The sequence below is a fragment of the Oryzias latipes genome, chromosome 9 (assembly GCF_053564925.1).
Source record: "Oryzias latipes strain Hd-rR chromosome 9, Olatipes_Hd-rR_3.1".
NCBI lineage: Eukaryota > Metazoa > Chordata > Actinopteri > Beloniformes > Adrianichthyidae > Oryzias > Oryzias latipes.
The window spans coordinates 13,276,678-13,292,931 of record NC_136245.1 but is presented as its reverse complement, the minus strand read 5'-3'; the positions used below and the strand labels follow the sequence as shown (position 1 = coordinate 13,292,931).

Below are 16,254 nucleotides of genomic sequence, written 5' to 3'. Positions count from 1 at the left end.
CCCCCTCGTTTAGGTAAATCTTTAAAAATCTCAATGTGTGATTTTTAAAGATTTTTTTTGCAAACTGCGCGGGAATCGTTTTTGTATTATCTCCGCCGGTCCAATGTCACTAAGCACAATTTTTATTCAGACAGAAACTCTTACAAGAAAGAAAGTACATTTTAAATATCGACCACGAGGTGTCGCATTTGTTCACTGAAAGCGCCACGGATGTACACGTGCCCGTCCTGTGAGTGCCGCGCGTTCACGCGACCAATCCTAACCTAATTTACAGAGCAGCAGTGAAGTTGGTGAAGTTAGAAGACGGGAAAACAAGACTTCGTGAACAGAACGGAAGCTTAACCAGCAAAACTACGGAGGCAGGCACCAACTAAGCAACCCACTATGGACGATTTAGGTAAGTCAATCTTGTTTTTCGTCCTTTAAAAAAATCGTGTTTTCAGTGCTAATGATGAGCGGTCAACACAGAGTGACAACTTTAGTCCTAACTATGAAGCAAAACTGTCCTTCGATTCCAAGTTAAGGAAACTATTCATGTTTACCTCAGGTCTTAGTCATTGCGTGAGTCTAGTAGCGATGTTCATTTTGTCTATTATGAGACAGAACAGTTGCAGACGGATGTAGAAAAAGTTACCCTACTGCACGTTTAATGAAATTTAATGTCCAATCTAAGCATCGCAGCGACTTAGCTAGCTACCGGACATCGCTAGCATGTAGTACCTCTTACTTTTAAACTCTCTCTATGCTTTCTGAGTTTCTCTAGTTGATAACCTCTATCAAAAGCGCTCGCACTTGCTAGCTGTTGTGTGTGTGTGCACGAGCTATTCGCTGACGTTTAGTCACGGAGCATTAACGTTACCTTCTTAACTCTTGCCCCGGGCTACTCTTTTTTTTTTTTAACTTGATGTCAGCAGGCCTCTGTACTTAACTGCAACCGATCGGATTTATAACAAAAATGCAGTCATGTGTATCATGAGTGTTGTCAGTTGTCGGTGGGTTTGTTCGTTGATAGATTGTGGTGTAGCCAGGATCTGGGGGGGGGGGGGGGGGGGGTATATTCCAAAAGTAAGGTTAAGTGTGTTACCACGGTAAGTTTGAGGCTAAGGAAGCGGATAACCTTTCCGTTCAAAAGACGGAGGTATGTTTCTTTCAGGTTATGTCAAGTTGCCATAGCAACTCATGCTCTAAACATAACCTGGTATGCAGCAGGTTTAGTTGAAGGTTAGTTGGTTTCGGAGAGGTGAAGGAGCATGGCCTGTCCATTTGAAGATGATTTAGTGGATGAAGAAGCTCAGATAATACCTTTTCCACCGTGAGAGGGTGATAAGACCACGTATCGATGTTGTAAGGATACATTTTTTTTTACATTGATCTAACTTAATTATGTGCTTCATTTAAGATAAATCATTTTTTGAGTTCAGTCAACTTAAAAATAACTCGTAGTTATCAGACAGTTATTTTACTTTCATTCAAATTAATTCAGTTAAGTAGGTGTAACTTCTGGTGCTGCTGTTAGATTGGAAGCAAGGAATTGTGGGATACCATTCCCTTTGCCTGTTTTTCATCAAATGTGTTTAGTTGTAGCTGTTTTACTGTGTTTTGCCGAGTTATTTTGTCCTACTATGTTTAATTTTTTCTACACCTTGAGTGAGAGGAAGTGAGAGGATGATGAGCTTATTTAGCACCCCTACTGTTAACAATCAAAAAACTGTAGATAAGTCAGTCATGATAAATGAATGCAAGTTTCGTATTGCAAATCCACACTGCAGCATCCATTTTAATGTTATAAAAATGAGAATATCTGCGGTCTCAATCTTAGACAAATGAGAGTTCAAGAAGTACAATAAATTAAGATGGAAAAACATTTAATTGAATTGGAGTAACATGACATTTAGTTGGATGAATTTGAGTTTTATAAACAATTATTGACTTGGATAGACATAAGAAATTACGTTGAATAATTTTAACTCAATTGCTTGTTACCAATTGAATTAATTCATTTGAGTTGGATAAGTTGAATATATTTACTGATGCAGCTGTATTATTTTTTTTTTGATGGGCTTATACTCTTCATACATTGTCATTAAAATCTCAGACGCCGTCTCACTGGAGTATAGCGCTCTTTTTTCCTCCACGCGTTTGCATGGTGACTCCGGAAATTGGTGATCTATTGAGAATTCCTTTATGTACTTGCCGTGCACGAGCATTAACCCAGGGTTATCAAGTCGAGCGTAATTACGCTAACTCATATCTGGTCTTTTGGAACCAACATACCCAGTGTAAGCAAGTTCAGGCGGACTTCAGCGAAAGTTCAGGGTTAAAATTAGGGTAGTGTGACGATAACCGCATCTACGCACGGTTTTTTTTGGAACGTTTTTTTATTGTTTGAAAGTTCTGCATATGGTGCGTGATTGGAACAAGATGGCTGCATTGGGATTGGGTCCAGCCGGGTCCCACGGGACCCAACGCAAATCTCGCGGGAGCGGGCGGCTTGAATTTAGCTGCGGGCAGGAATGGGTGGCTAAAAAAAACACCACGGGATATGGAAATTGCCTTGCGACATGATGGAGAAGATGTCAATAGATGATGTCGAAAATAACCTCAAACAAGGTATTTACAGCAGCGGTCCCCAATCCCCGGGCCGTGGACCGGTACCAGTCCGTGGGTCATTTGGTACCGGGCCGCACAGAAAGAATAAATAACTTGCATGACTTCCGTTTTATTTATTTCAGAATCTGAAAGATGTTTTATTTTGAAAAATTGCCCGATTCTCTGTTACATCTGTCTATGTGACTCTTTACACAGGACAATTCGCTCTTCTCGGTCATGTGATAAGTTACAGCTAAAATAAAACCCAGGAGCTAGCAAAATCAATAAAAAAACAAACTTCTTTGGAAAGTTGCTTTGCCAAGGGGAAAAGACCCAGCCAGGAGACAGGAGAGGAGCATTCGACTTTCAAAAAGACAAAGCAACATTTAATAGACAGTATCAGGAGTCCTACTTAAAATACAGCCCTATCCCAATGGGAAATTCCCTCGAAACATTCAGCATTGTGGTGAGTTGGATTTTCCATGCACTCATTTTGAAGGCATGTTTAAACATTAGCATAGCGACCAGAGAGCCTTGCGGGCAGAGACGACGTTGCTCATGTCATAATTCGTGTTTATTGTTGTGTTTAGAAAATACCACAGTTTTCATGCAAGTCATATTACTTTGTTGTATTGTAGTGTCGGTCACGTGCACGTTTGGTCTGCGGTCTGAGTTCCACAGGCTTCAGCCAGGGGTTACTCTCTGAGCTGGCATCACAGGGAATTAAATCAATCCCCTTTGCCTGCTTTGGTCAAAATAGGGTTGAGCTGGGGAGTTTCTTTTTGCCTGTGGGTCCTTTCATCTGGCAGTTATGTTGTTTCACCCTTAGTTATTTCTTCCTGTTGTGTTTACTTCTTTTTAGCACCATGAGTGTGGTAAGGAGAGAGGATGATGACACCTGTGCGATGTACAATGTTTTGAATGTCATAATAAAAGTGCAGAGTACGTCTTCTCATGCGTCTCTGCCTTTATTGTAGCGTTGCTGCAGCGTGTGTCTACCACATATAATATACCGGTCCATGAGAATTTTGCCAGACATCAAACCGGTCCGTGGCACAATAAAGGTTGGGGGCCGCTGATTTACAGCACAGCAGCTAAACAAGGAAAGTCTGACGTTTGGATAAGCTTCTCAATTGTTTTTATTTTACATGCAGGCCAAGGAAACGAAACAAACAACCCCATTAATCTCTTTAATAATATCAATACAAATACGTGTTTTTTTTTCCTGGGGGACGGGAGAAGACACAAAAACAATGCATCTTTATTATTGTGCGGGAATAAATTCACAGTTTTGCGGGTGCGGGCGGGAGTGGACATACATATTGCGGGATCGGGCGAGTGTAACACATACGTTTTGCAGGAGCGGGCGGTAATGGTCAAAAATTTGGGTGCAGGCGGGAGCGGGATGAAGAAAGCAGTCCTGCGCAGGGCTCTAATTGAAACTATAATAAACACATTCATCTTTGCTGATAATTTACTTTTTCTGCTAGTCCTGTGTTCAGACTTCATGGGCTTCTGGCGGAAACCTTTTATTACTGTTCTTCACTCCCTGCAGCTGCGCCCCCCTTCACTCCCTCTTGCGCTGCACGTGCTCCCTCTTCTTACACACATGTGCGTGGTTTCACAAGCACACACACAACCTCATTATACAACAGAAGTTTCCGTCTCGCAAGGAAATAAGACAAATTTACTGCATTTTAATGATTAATTTCCATTGTATTCATTTCCATTACAAGCTGCGTGTGTTAAGTGCGCGACGTGGCCCCCCGCCGGAAGATATTGTGTCTGTAGTCTGTAAAGTATAAACCTCAATTTTTTTTTACAATTATAATACAATTAAATACTCTATTATACAGTGAAAAGAAAGAAAGAACAAACCATATTACAGGCTCAAGCATTTGTTTCACAAATAAAAGTACTTTAGAAACGTTTTTTTCAATAAATAACTTCTGTACTGTACTGTCAAATAATAATTTTAATCATCAATGTGAACAGAAGGCTTCAAATTGATGCTAATCAAATTGGCGGTCGTGGTGGGCGGTGCTAATCTTGGATGCAAATTGGCGGGTAATTGGATTAAACGGGAGAAAATTTAAAATGATTATGAAAAAAATACAAAGTACACTTGGACAAATACTGACTCAGATGTATTTCACTGCTCTTCAGACTGAGTCACTGCATCCTGACTCCGCTCTGCAGTGTTTTCTTCTTTTGAAGCCTGCGGTTTGTTCGGGAGAAGAACATAGTGATAGGTAGTCGTTGTCGCAGGTGCTTTTGTCAGTTCACAGCATTTTGTCGACATTATGGGTTTTAGAGAAACTCGAAATTGGAAGAGAATTTTTGCGTACGTAATGTAAATTTGGCAAGCTGTTTTACGTACGTGTACTTATTAAACTGCAACGTTATTGACGCACAGATGGAGAAGAAGTGGAGTGACTTTTTAGCCAATCAGAATGCAGAACACAATGCACGATGCAAATCCGTGAAGTAGCGAAACCGTGAAAAGTAAACCGCGTTATAGCGAGGGATCACTGTACAGTCACATTTACCAATTCACACACACATTCACACACTACTGGCGGCTCCGCTGCAGAACACTGACGACACACTATAACCACCACCGTCAGTCTCTGTTCTAATTCATCCAAAAGCTGTTCTTTCGGGTTAGGGTCAGGACTCTTTGCAGGCCAGTCAAGTTCATCCACACCAGAATATATCATCTTCATGGACCTTGTTGGAAGACGACGGGGTCCTCTCCAAACTGTTCCCACAACGTTGGGAGCATTGAGTTGTAGAGGATACCAAAATGTTTTGGTATCCTGAAGCATTCAGAGTTCCTTTCACTGGAACTAAGGGGCCAAGCCCAAATCTTGAAAAACAACCACACCATAATTCCCCCTCAACCAAATTTCCCACTTGGCACAGTTCAGTAAAAAATGGAACCGTTCAGATTGCGAGATGGAAAAATGTGACTCCAGAGAACGTGTCCACTGCTTTAGAGTCTAGTGGTGGGTGCTTTACACCACTGCATCCAACGCCTTGCATTGCACTTGGTGACGAGTGGCTTGGATGCAGCTGCTCGGCCATGGAAACCCATTCCATGAAGTTCTCTGGACTGGATTTGTTATGTAGGTGCCATCCTAAGACAATTCCGTGATTCACTGAGCTCCTGAGAGCGGCCCATTCTTTCACAAATGTTTGTAAAAACTATCTCCATGCTGGATTGCTTGATTTTATACACCTGTGGCCAGGCCAAGTGATTAGGACATCTGATTCTGATCATTTGGATGGGTGAACAAATACTTTTGGTAATATAGTGTATATATGTTCTATAACTGCATAATCTGATGTACACTAACTTTTTTAAATCAGCAGAGAAGGACTTCCTTTAGAAGATTGTTAGCACACTCTTTGACAGTTCCACTGAGTCTAATATTTCCAGCAGATTTGTCCAATCAGTTCTTTACAGACACAAACAGGTGACAGCGAGACCTAACATTTTTTTCATTAGTTATGTGATCAAGAGGACATGTCAGTCACTCAGATGTTTACCTCACGGAAAAGCTTCTTGGCTTTTCAGGGCTCCAGACTAACTTTTTTCACTAGGAGCACAGTGGCCCCTAACTGAAAATTTTAGGGGCGCAACCAGAAAATTTAGGGGCGCATACTGTAAATCAACATTCTAATCAAATCTACTAATTTCCACTGTATTACTAATAAATACTTTAATAATAGATGCAGAAATTACAATGTGCTGTTTCTAATTCAGTGTCACATTTTATTCTGCACTTTTGAAGATGCAACAAGAAGGTAAAATGACAGCACCATCGCTGTCATGACAGTACAGATAAGTAAAGAAAACGGATGGAAATTTATCTTTGTGACACCAAATAAGTGCAGCCAAGATGCACAATAAGCGTGTTTGAGATCACCCAGGTGAACTCAACGCTGCGCAGATCACCTGGTGTGTGACATATATTTTTGTTTTTGCTCCAACATCAACTGTCAATCATCACAAAAATATCGCGAGAAAGGGGTGGGAGCAAGGGGCAAACCTACCCGGGCACAGCTGGAAACTGAACTGACTGAAAGCTGCCCTACAGACTACAAAACAATGCATTATGGGACATGTGTCCTGATGGTTTTTGTAGTGGAGTGATTAATTAAAATAATTTAAAATCTTCTTCTTTCTCTTTTGGCTTTTCCCATCAGGGGTCGCCACAGCGAATCATCCTTTTCCACCTCACTCTATCATGAACATCTTCTACCCTAACGTTAGCCAACTTCATGTCCTCTGTTAAGACATCCATATATCTCCTCTTTGGCCGTCCTCTTGCCCTCCGGCCAGGCAGCTCCATCTCCAACATCCTTCTACCAATATATCCACTATCCCTCCTCTGAACATGTCCAAACCATCTCAGTCTGGCTTCTCTGACTTTGTCGCTAACACAGGCAACATGAGCCGTCCCTCTGATGTACTCGTTCCTTATCCTGTCTAACCTGGTCACTCCTAAGGAGAACCTCAACATCTTCATCTCTGCTACCTCCATCTCAGCCTCTTGTCTCTGTCTCACTGCTACCGTCTCTAACCCATAGAGCAGAGCTGGTCTCACCACTGTCTTGTACACCTTTCCTTTGAGTCTTGCTGGCACTCTTCTGTCACACAACACTCCTGACACTTTCCTCCACCCGCTCCAACCTGCCTGCACTCGCCTCTTCACCTCTTTTCCACAATCCCCATCACACTGAACTGTTGACCCCAAGTACTTAAACTCCTGCACCTTCTTCACCTCAGCCCCCTGTAACCTAACGCTTCTACCTTGATCCCTCTCGTTCAGACACATGTATTCTGTCTTACTACGACTGACCTTCATGCCTCTTCTTTCCAGAGCAAACCTCCACCTCTCTAGCTGTTCCTCCACCTGCTCTCTACTCTCACTGCAAATTACAATGTCATCCGCAAACATCATTGTCCAGGGAGATTCCTGTCTTACCTCATCTGTCAGCCTGTCCATCAGCATAGCAAACAAAAAAGGACTCAAAGCTGATCCTTGGTGTAGTCCCACCTCCACCTTGAACTCCTCTGTCTGACCTACAGCACATCTCACCACCGTCATACTTCTCTCATACATGTCCTGAACTACTCTGACATACTTCTCTGCCACTCCAGACAATCTCATACAGTACCACAGCTCCTCCCTCGGCACCCTGTCATACGCCTTCTCTAAATCTACGAACACACAATGCAGCTCCTTCTGACCTTCTCTGTACTTTTCCATCAACATTCTCAAAGCAAAAATGGCATCAGTGGTGCTCTTACGGGGCATGAAACCATACTGCTGCTCACAAATCTCCACCTTCTTCCTAAGCCTGGCTTCCACTACTCTTTCCCACAGCTTCATTGTGTGGCTCATCAACTTTATTCCTCTATAGTTGCTGCAGTTCTGCATGTCACCCTTGTTCTTAAAGATCGGGACCAGAACGCTTCTCCTCCATTCCTCAGGCATCTTCTCACTCTCTAAAATCCTATTGAACAACCTCGTTAGAAATTCCACTGCTGTCTCTCCTAAGCACTTCCATACCTCCACAGGTACGTCATCAGGACCAACGGCCTTTCCGCTCTTCATCCTTTTCAGAGCCTTCCTAACCTCATCCTTTCCAATCTCTGCTACTTCCTGCTCCACAACAACCACATCTTCCTCCCTTCTTTCCCTGTCATTTTCCTCGTTCATCAGCTCCTCAAAATACTCCTTCCATCTTTTCTGTACACTCTCTTGGGTTGTTAGCACCTTTCCATCTCTGTCCTTAATCACCCTTATCTGTTGCACGTCCTTCCCATCTCTGTCTCTCTGTCTGGCTAGCCTGTACAAGTCCTTCTCTCCTTCCTTTGTGTCTAACCTGTCATAAAGCTCATCGTAAGCTTTCTGTTTGGCCTTTGCCACCTCTCTCTTCACTCTACGCTGCGCTTCCTTGTACTCCTGTCTACCTTCCTCAGTCCTTTCTACATCCCACTTCCTTTTAGCCAACCTCTTCCTCTGGACGCATTCCTGTACTTCCTCATTCCACCACCAAGTCTCTTTACCGTCTTTCCTCTTTCCAGATGACACACCTAGCACCTTCCTACCTGTTTCCCTGATAATCTCTGCTGTAGTTTCCCAGTCCTCTGGAAGCTCATCCTGACCACCCAGGACCTGCCTCAACTTCTGCCTAAATTCCTCACAAGTTTCTTCATTCTGTAGCTTCCACCACTTGGTCTTCTTTTCTGTTTTCCCTCTCTTCTTCTTCCTGACCTCCAGAGTCATCTTACACACCACCATGCGGTGCTGTCTGGCTACACTCTCTCCTACTACCACTTTGCAGTCATTAACCTCTCTCAAATGACCTCGTCTACATAGGATGTAGTCCACCTGAGTACTCCTACCTCCACTTCTGTATGTCACTCTATGTTCCTCTCTCTTCAGGAAGTAAGTGTTGACTACAGCCATTTCCATCCTCTTCGCAAAGTCCACCACCATCTGTCCCTCCAGATTCCTTTCCTTCACACCAAACCTGCCCATCACCTCCTCATCACCTCTGTTGCCCTCACCAACATGCCCATTAAAGTCTGCTCCAATAACAACTCTCTCTCCTCTGGGAAAACTCTCTATGACCTCATCCAACTCATTCCAGAATCTCTCCTTCACTTCTAACTCACAGCCAACCTGTGGCGCATACCCACTGACTACATTCACCATCACCCCTTCAATTTCTAACTTTAGGCTCATCATCCTGTCTGAGACTCTTTTCACCTCTAGAACACTGTTTACAAACTCCCCCTTCAGAATCACTCCTACCCCGTTTCTCTTCCTATCAACACCATGATAGAAAAGTTTGTATCCTCCTCCAATACTACGTGCCTTGCTGCCCTTCCACCTTGTCTCCTGCACACACAGTACATCTACCTTCCTTCTCTCCATCATGTCTGCCAGCTCTCTGCCTTTCCCTGTCATTGTGCCAACGTTAAGAGTCCCTATTCTCAAACCTATGTTCCTGCCTTTTCCCTTCTCTCTCTGGCAACGGACCCTTCTGCCTCCCCTCTTTCTTCCACCAACAGTAGTCAAATTTCCACCGACACCCTGTAGGTTAACAGCATCGGTGGCGGTCGTTGTTAACCCGGGCCTCGACCGATCCGGTATGTCTAAAGTGTTGTGGATGATTCGCATGGTTATTTTGGCAATTTTTACGCCGGATGCCCTTCCTGACGCAACCCTCTCTATTTATCCGGGCTTGGGACCGGCACAGAAGTTACTGGCTTGCAACCCCTGTGGCTAGATTAATTAAAATAATTTAAAATACCAATTCATTAAAAAAGGCTACATACATCACAAAACATTAAAATAATCATAAAATATGTAATAACACAGATCATACTAAGGGGGAGAAGAATATTGAAACTAAATTGAATGTTAAGGACAACTCCAATTTCCTGTCCTCCTTCAGTCTTGCTGCAGATTCGCTTTCATCTCACAGCCCCCCCACCTGGTGTCCCCAACGATCCAGGCGAGCCGCCGGTTCATCTCAAACACGTCTATCGTTGCATTTTCCCCACGTATTTTCAGTGTGTCTAAAACTAATGTTGTTTTTGCTCGAGCGTGTTTAAAGTTCAAGCCCCGTTAGCTGTCACGCATGTAGGTGTGGGACATTTATTCTCCTCAGCTGACCCGACTCCCGCGGGAGCGATGAGCTGCCGTAATAACAGCCGCGCATAAACCGTCTGATACGCCGCCGTAACCGTCACCAAAACCTAAACCTTCCTCCGGGTCTGTGCGGCCCAGAGAAAAGTTCAGCACGGACTGCATGTATTTAGAAAATTACGAGCGAATAGATACGTTCTAAAGGAAAGTAAGGAACTCCTTAATGTGGTTCAGGGAGGGGGCTGTCAGGTGTCCTGCTTTCGAACCCTGTCATTGTCACGCCCCCAAGAGTCATATACCCCACTGTGATTGGTTGGTCAGCTCCGCGCACGACAATGAAAAAGTGTCATTCATACAAACTGGCGGGCTGCAGTAACATTAAACCTTCATATTAAACATTAAACCTTCAAAATATCATCTTGGGGGCCGCAAATAGCCTGCGGGCCGCGAGTTTGAGACCCCTGCTGTACACTCTGGCACTGGTACACTAGCTGCAGGTCGGAAGAACGAATCAATAGTTCGCTTGCCCATAGTTCAGACGCACATATCAGGTTGTGATATTTGTCTCAGTTTCCTTCCCACAGATGTTTACGCGCACTCGATTATCTCTAGGCCCCTCCCCTTACACGCATTTTAGCCACTTACAGTGGCTTTCCCTATTCTTCTCACACGCAGTGGCCGCCTCACAGACAGGTATCACGCGAGAGTGTACGTTTTCGCGTTTCATGAGTATGTGCGCGAGTGTGTGTGTCTGCCTGCGTCCGTGTGGGCTTGCGTCTCATTGATTATTTCATTGATCATTGACGTGCCCCTTCCACGTTTAATGTATAAAAAATACGAAGGGTGGGGGAGGCAAATTTACTGGTCGCGCATGTGCGACTGGATGTAAAATTCAGTCCCACACTCTCAAATTTTGGTCGCAAAATGCGACCAATTGCTCGCAGTCTGGAGCCCTGCTTTTTTTGCTTTTGGGTTGCGAATTAGCTTTCTGCGAATTCTTCGTGTTTATGTCAGACAGACAAATCACCGTCTTTCACTCAGCCAAGTTTCATGTTTGCAAGCAATAACTGAGTGTTAAGGAGATAAAACTCCAGAAATATTGACGGTTTTATTCAAATGCAACTTTCAAATTTATTAAGAAAAAGAGCTCCCAGGAGCTTTTCCAAATAAGTACCATAAGCTTTAAAAATGTTCATGAGATAAAAATTGTTAGGTGCTATTAAAATTAAGTCACAAAATACAATAAATGCTTGAGATTTAATTTAATCTTTATATAAAAAGGAAATTGCTGTTTTTCATAGGGGTTTACTATTTGTTGGCTGTTGGAGTTGAGCACACAGTTGCACCGTCTTGCAAACACACATTGTTTCTGGAACTTATAAAGAATAATTTTTTTGTAATTTTTGTCAGACTTGGTCAAAGATATGTCCTATGGTTGCCGTATGGAGTGGGCCCCCCTTCTTTCGGTTTTATTTGCACCTTAGACATGTAGGGTTCTTGGTAGAGGGGTTGCTTGGACATCACTGCCAGCAAGCAGCAGTTGTCCTCCTAGCACCCTACCCTCCAATTTTAACCTCACCCTAGACATTCAGGGCCCCTTGGTGGGGAGGGTGAGGGGACATCACTGTGAGTAACCAGGAGATGTCCCCTTAGTGCCCTACCCGTCAATTTTAACTGCTCCCCCTTAGTACACACACCCCTCCCCCCTCAATATATACATTCCAACATAAATACACACACATGCACACACACACCCTCTCAAACACACATACACGCACACACATTTTGCAAGGAAGGTGGGACCTATGACCATCTGTCCCCTACCCCTTCCCCGGTGGGGGGTGCGGGCCCCTTGGCAACGGCGGCCGTGTCCCCTGGGTGCCTGCTTCCTGGGCCCGGCGGTTCTCTCTCCGCGCTGTGGGGGGGTATACATCACACCTGAGCCGGGGGTGTTCGTGTCCCTGGGGGGTGGGTCCTGGTCCTTGCCCCTGAGCGCTGGGCCCCGCCAAATTTCCAACTGTGGCCGAGCCTGGTCGGGCCATATATACAACACCACTTGTGGGCCCCCTTTTTTCCCCGGGGTTCCCCCCTCCTGGGAGGGGGCGGCGGGCCCCTGCCTTGCTCCTCCCTGGACCAACCGTGGGCCGGGTGGGTGGCTGCCTGGAGTGCGGAGCGGGTCTCCCTTGGGGGGTCCTGGCTCGTACCTGGGGTTGGGGCGGGGGGATGCCCGGAACTCCTGGGTGGTGATGGGGTGCTCGTCTGGGGCTGTGGGCGTCCTTCTCCGGAAGGGCCCTGCGTTGGGCTCTCCCGGCGCGGCGGGGGGGCTGCTCTCCTGGTTGGGCTGGGGCGGCGCTCTCTTTCCCTCCATGCCTCCCTGCTCTCTGGCTCTGGGGGCCTCGCGGCGGTCCTGCTGGCCCTGGCCTGGGTGGCGGTCTTGGTCGCCCGAGGGGCGGTTGTTCCCTGCCTGTTCCCGTGTGGTGTTGGGGGGATTCCGGCTGCCGCTGTTGCTGCGGCGGGGGTCTTGGGGTGGGGATGGCTGGGCACTCTCCCTCCTTCTTTTCACGTTCCACCATCCATTTTAGAAGAACATAAACACTCACCTGAGCACAGGTGTTAGCTCACCTTTGCACTAACAGTTTGCATGGTTTAATGACTGAAATATTTCACACTAGTTGGTTTTAAGGCATAAGTATGCGTGTGAACACTATCTGTTTTGTGTTCATGTCGACATGTGGACATTTTTGCAGCTAACAGGTGTGTTGATAACATTTGAGTGTGTGTGTGGACAGGCCCCGCCCTTTTTGTACTACATTTGAACCTTACCGTAACGATAAACAACCAGTAAACTTGTTGCTTTATGCTGCTTCATGGTCTTATCCCCCTCCCCTCCTATTATCACCCTCCTACCCCCCTCTCTCTCTAACATCCCTCCCTTTTCTTCCCTTCTTTCCTTTTCCGTCCGGTCCAACACCCAAGATTTTCAAACATGGTTGAAATTAATAAAGTTTGGCCTCAATTACAAAAGGGGTTTATTCAGACATACCTCTGGTTTGTATGAAGATTAATAACCCCTATTGTTAAAGTAAAATATGTCCAACACAAGAGGCCCTCAGCTCTCATCTGTCTGCCCAGCTGTTGGACAGGACAAGTTTATAAAAATAAAAATAAATAAAAGATATGTGCTGTTCTTTTCCAGCTGTCCTACATATCTTTAGACGCCTTTAGAGGTCTGAAGTGGTTTCTTTTGCTTAGTGTGGCAGCAGTTAGTATTGCCAAACTAACTATCATCACCATGTTAAAGCTTCAGCGTTTGTGCATTCCAACCCTAACCAGTGCACAGGCAGCAAGGCTTGAAAAAGTGCCTGGCTGTAAATCAGTTTTGTTCCAAAGTTCCACACCCATCCTGTTTCTGGATCTGGGGAAGAGGGGGCTGCATGGCTGACCTTATCACTTAGGCAACCAAGCCCGCACCACATCCTGAGTAAATGGAGAAAAACAATGAGCAAAGGCCAACAAACATGAGTGCAGAGGACAGCTTCAGCCCTCCATTGTAATCTTCCTGCAGCAGTTTGGGCCATACTGGTGTTTCCCTTTCTGTTTCTTTCCGTCATGTTTTAGGCATCCTCAGCTCCATGGCCTTGTGACTTTATTCGTCAGATATGGCTGGCTAGTGCTTATTATTTTACAAATAAGTCTGGGTGATGGAGTTAAACCAGTGTTTCTCAAACTTTTTCAGACCAAGGACCACTTAACCCATAACACAAACACTCACGGACCACCTAATTCTGAACTGCTCCCAAAACAACAGCTTTACCAATATCAAAGTCTCTACTCACTCACTGTCTTTTTTGCCATCTTAATGGGAAGAATGGTGCTGCTTTTTCTGGGCCATGAGTGAAGCAATGTCTGGCTGCAAACTGGAGAGTTTCAGTCTCATATCGTAGTCCACACTGATTCGGTTGCGCTGCTTTGTTTTCAGGCCAACAAGTGTGGAAAATCCAACTTCACAGTTGTAGGTAGTTGGAAACGGCATCAACAGTTTCAGAGCAGAGTCAGCCAGCTGGGGATGCTCAGGTTGGATGTGGAGCCAAAAGTCAGTCAAACCTTTCTCCCTGAAAGTTGTCTTCAGTGTCCCATCTGATGCAATGTCCACAAGGCTGTCAACCTCTGTTGGTGAAAGCTTGGAAGTGAATTGCTCAATGTGCGTTTTGTCCCCAAATGGATTTCTGATCCAATCAAAGCTTGCATCTAATTTTGGGAAATATATTCCTAGCTGTGAGTGTAGGTCTTGCAGATGTTGTTTGAAGGATGCAACTGTGCTCCCATCCACATCCTCCCCAGAAGCAAGGAGAAAATCAGCGAGTGTTGGAAAACTGTCGAATTCTCTGCGATCGAGACGGCCACACCACAATTCCATCTTGAGGCGTGTAGCTTTAATTTTGTCCTGGACATTGAAGATGGTGACAGTCTTCCCTTGCAGTGCCACATTCAAAGTATTGAGAGTGCTGAAAATATCAGCCAAGTATGCCAACTTTGCAAGCCACTGGAAATCATGCATTCTGTCGTACAGTTCATCACTGTGGTGCAGGAATAACATTACCTCATCTCGCAGTTCAAACAGACGGGTGAGGACTTTTCCACGCGACAACCAGCGAACTTCAGTGTGAAAAAGTTTTGTGTGTTCACTTCCCATTTCTTCACACACAGCTTTAAAAAGACGCGAGTTGAGTGGTTTTGCTTTGATCTTGTTAACTATTTTCACACTCTCATCCAGTACTGATTTTAGGCACTGTGGCATTTTTTTCACAGCCAGTTGTTCACGGTGGATGCAACAGTGTGTTGCTGCTGCAGATGGCGCTAATGCGCGCTATTGCGCGCTACGAGGCCTTTCTGTTTTCCAGTCATTGCGGTTGCACCGTCGGTGCAAATCCCGACACATCTTGACCAGTCCAAGTTATTCTTCACAATGAAATCATTGAGTGAATGAAAAATTGCTTCTCCTGTTGTGTTGGTTGGTAAGGAACGACAAAAGAGAAACTCATCATGCAATCCACCGGCATAGATGTATCTCACAAAACACAACAGATTTGCTTCATTCCCCAGGTCGATAGATTCATCCAATTGTAGTGAGAAAAACTGACTTTGGCGTAAACGTCTCACCAACTGATGTTCGACACTTTCAGCCATAGCTTTTATGTGCCGCTGGACGGTGTCATTAGAGAGGAATCCTGTTAATTTTGTCGCCGGCTTTTCCCCCAAACAATATGTTAGCCATCCCCTTTGCAGCTGGTTTAACTAAATTCTCACCAATTGAATGAGGTTTTCCTGCTTTAGCAATCAAGAGGGATACCTTGTATGACGCCTCTGTAGCCTTCGCATTTTCTCCAGGTGCAAAAAACTGGGAGGTCTCTTTCATCATATGTTTCTTCAGTTCATCGCGTTTTCTTTCAAAAAAATCCAATAGGTTTCCCCTGGTACTCCTTGTGCTTAGTTTCCAGATGCCTCTTTAATTTTGCAGGTTTCATTGCCTCGTTAGCCAAAGTTTCATAGCACAAAACACAGTGTGGTTTGGGATCTTCCTCCTCTCCAGTCCAAAAAAACCCGAACTGTATGTAGTCGCTGTGATATTTTCGTTTCACCTTAGCGGAGGATTTTTCACGCTGATGGCGACTTTCACAGCTTTGCGGCGGGGTCTCTTTTGATGAATTCGCTATGACGTTAGCCACATCTTCCTGGACCTCCGTACCGTTGTTAACGGAACTACTCGAATTTTCATCAACTCGTAGCACCTTTACAGTTGTGTCATATGTTTCATCTGAGTTTCTTTTAAGCGACCCTGTCCTATGCCACTGATCCACATTTTAAGTTGACGTTCAACTCCAAGGCCGACTAACTTTTCCGGTTGCCGCCGTGCCGCCTCACGGACCACTAGGGGGCGCTCACGGACCACCAGTGGTCCGCGGACCACTCTTTGAGAAAGGCTGAGTTAAAC

The 16,254-nt window shown here is 45.0% G+C and overlaps 1 protein-coding gene across 2 annotated transcripts in view; it reads left to right on the top strand.

Annotated features, from left to right (window-relative positions):
- The first annotated feature begins 231 nt into the window (after nt 1-231).
- Nucleotides 232-16,254, top strand: part of LOC101171750 (paxillin) — a 49,498-nt gene continuing 33,475 nt past the window's right edge. For both annotated transcript variants that reach the window (XM_020706165.3, XM_020706164.3), the window contains exon 1: nt 232-397. In XM_020706165.3, coding sequence (XP_020561824.1) covers nt 385-397 — 13 coding nt within the window. In that variant the 5' untranslated portion in view covers nt 232-384. The remainder of the gene's footprint in view (nt 398-16,254) is intronic.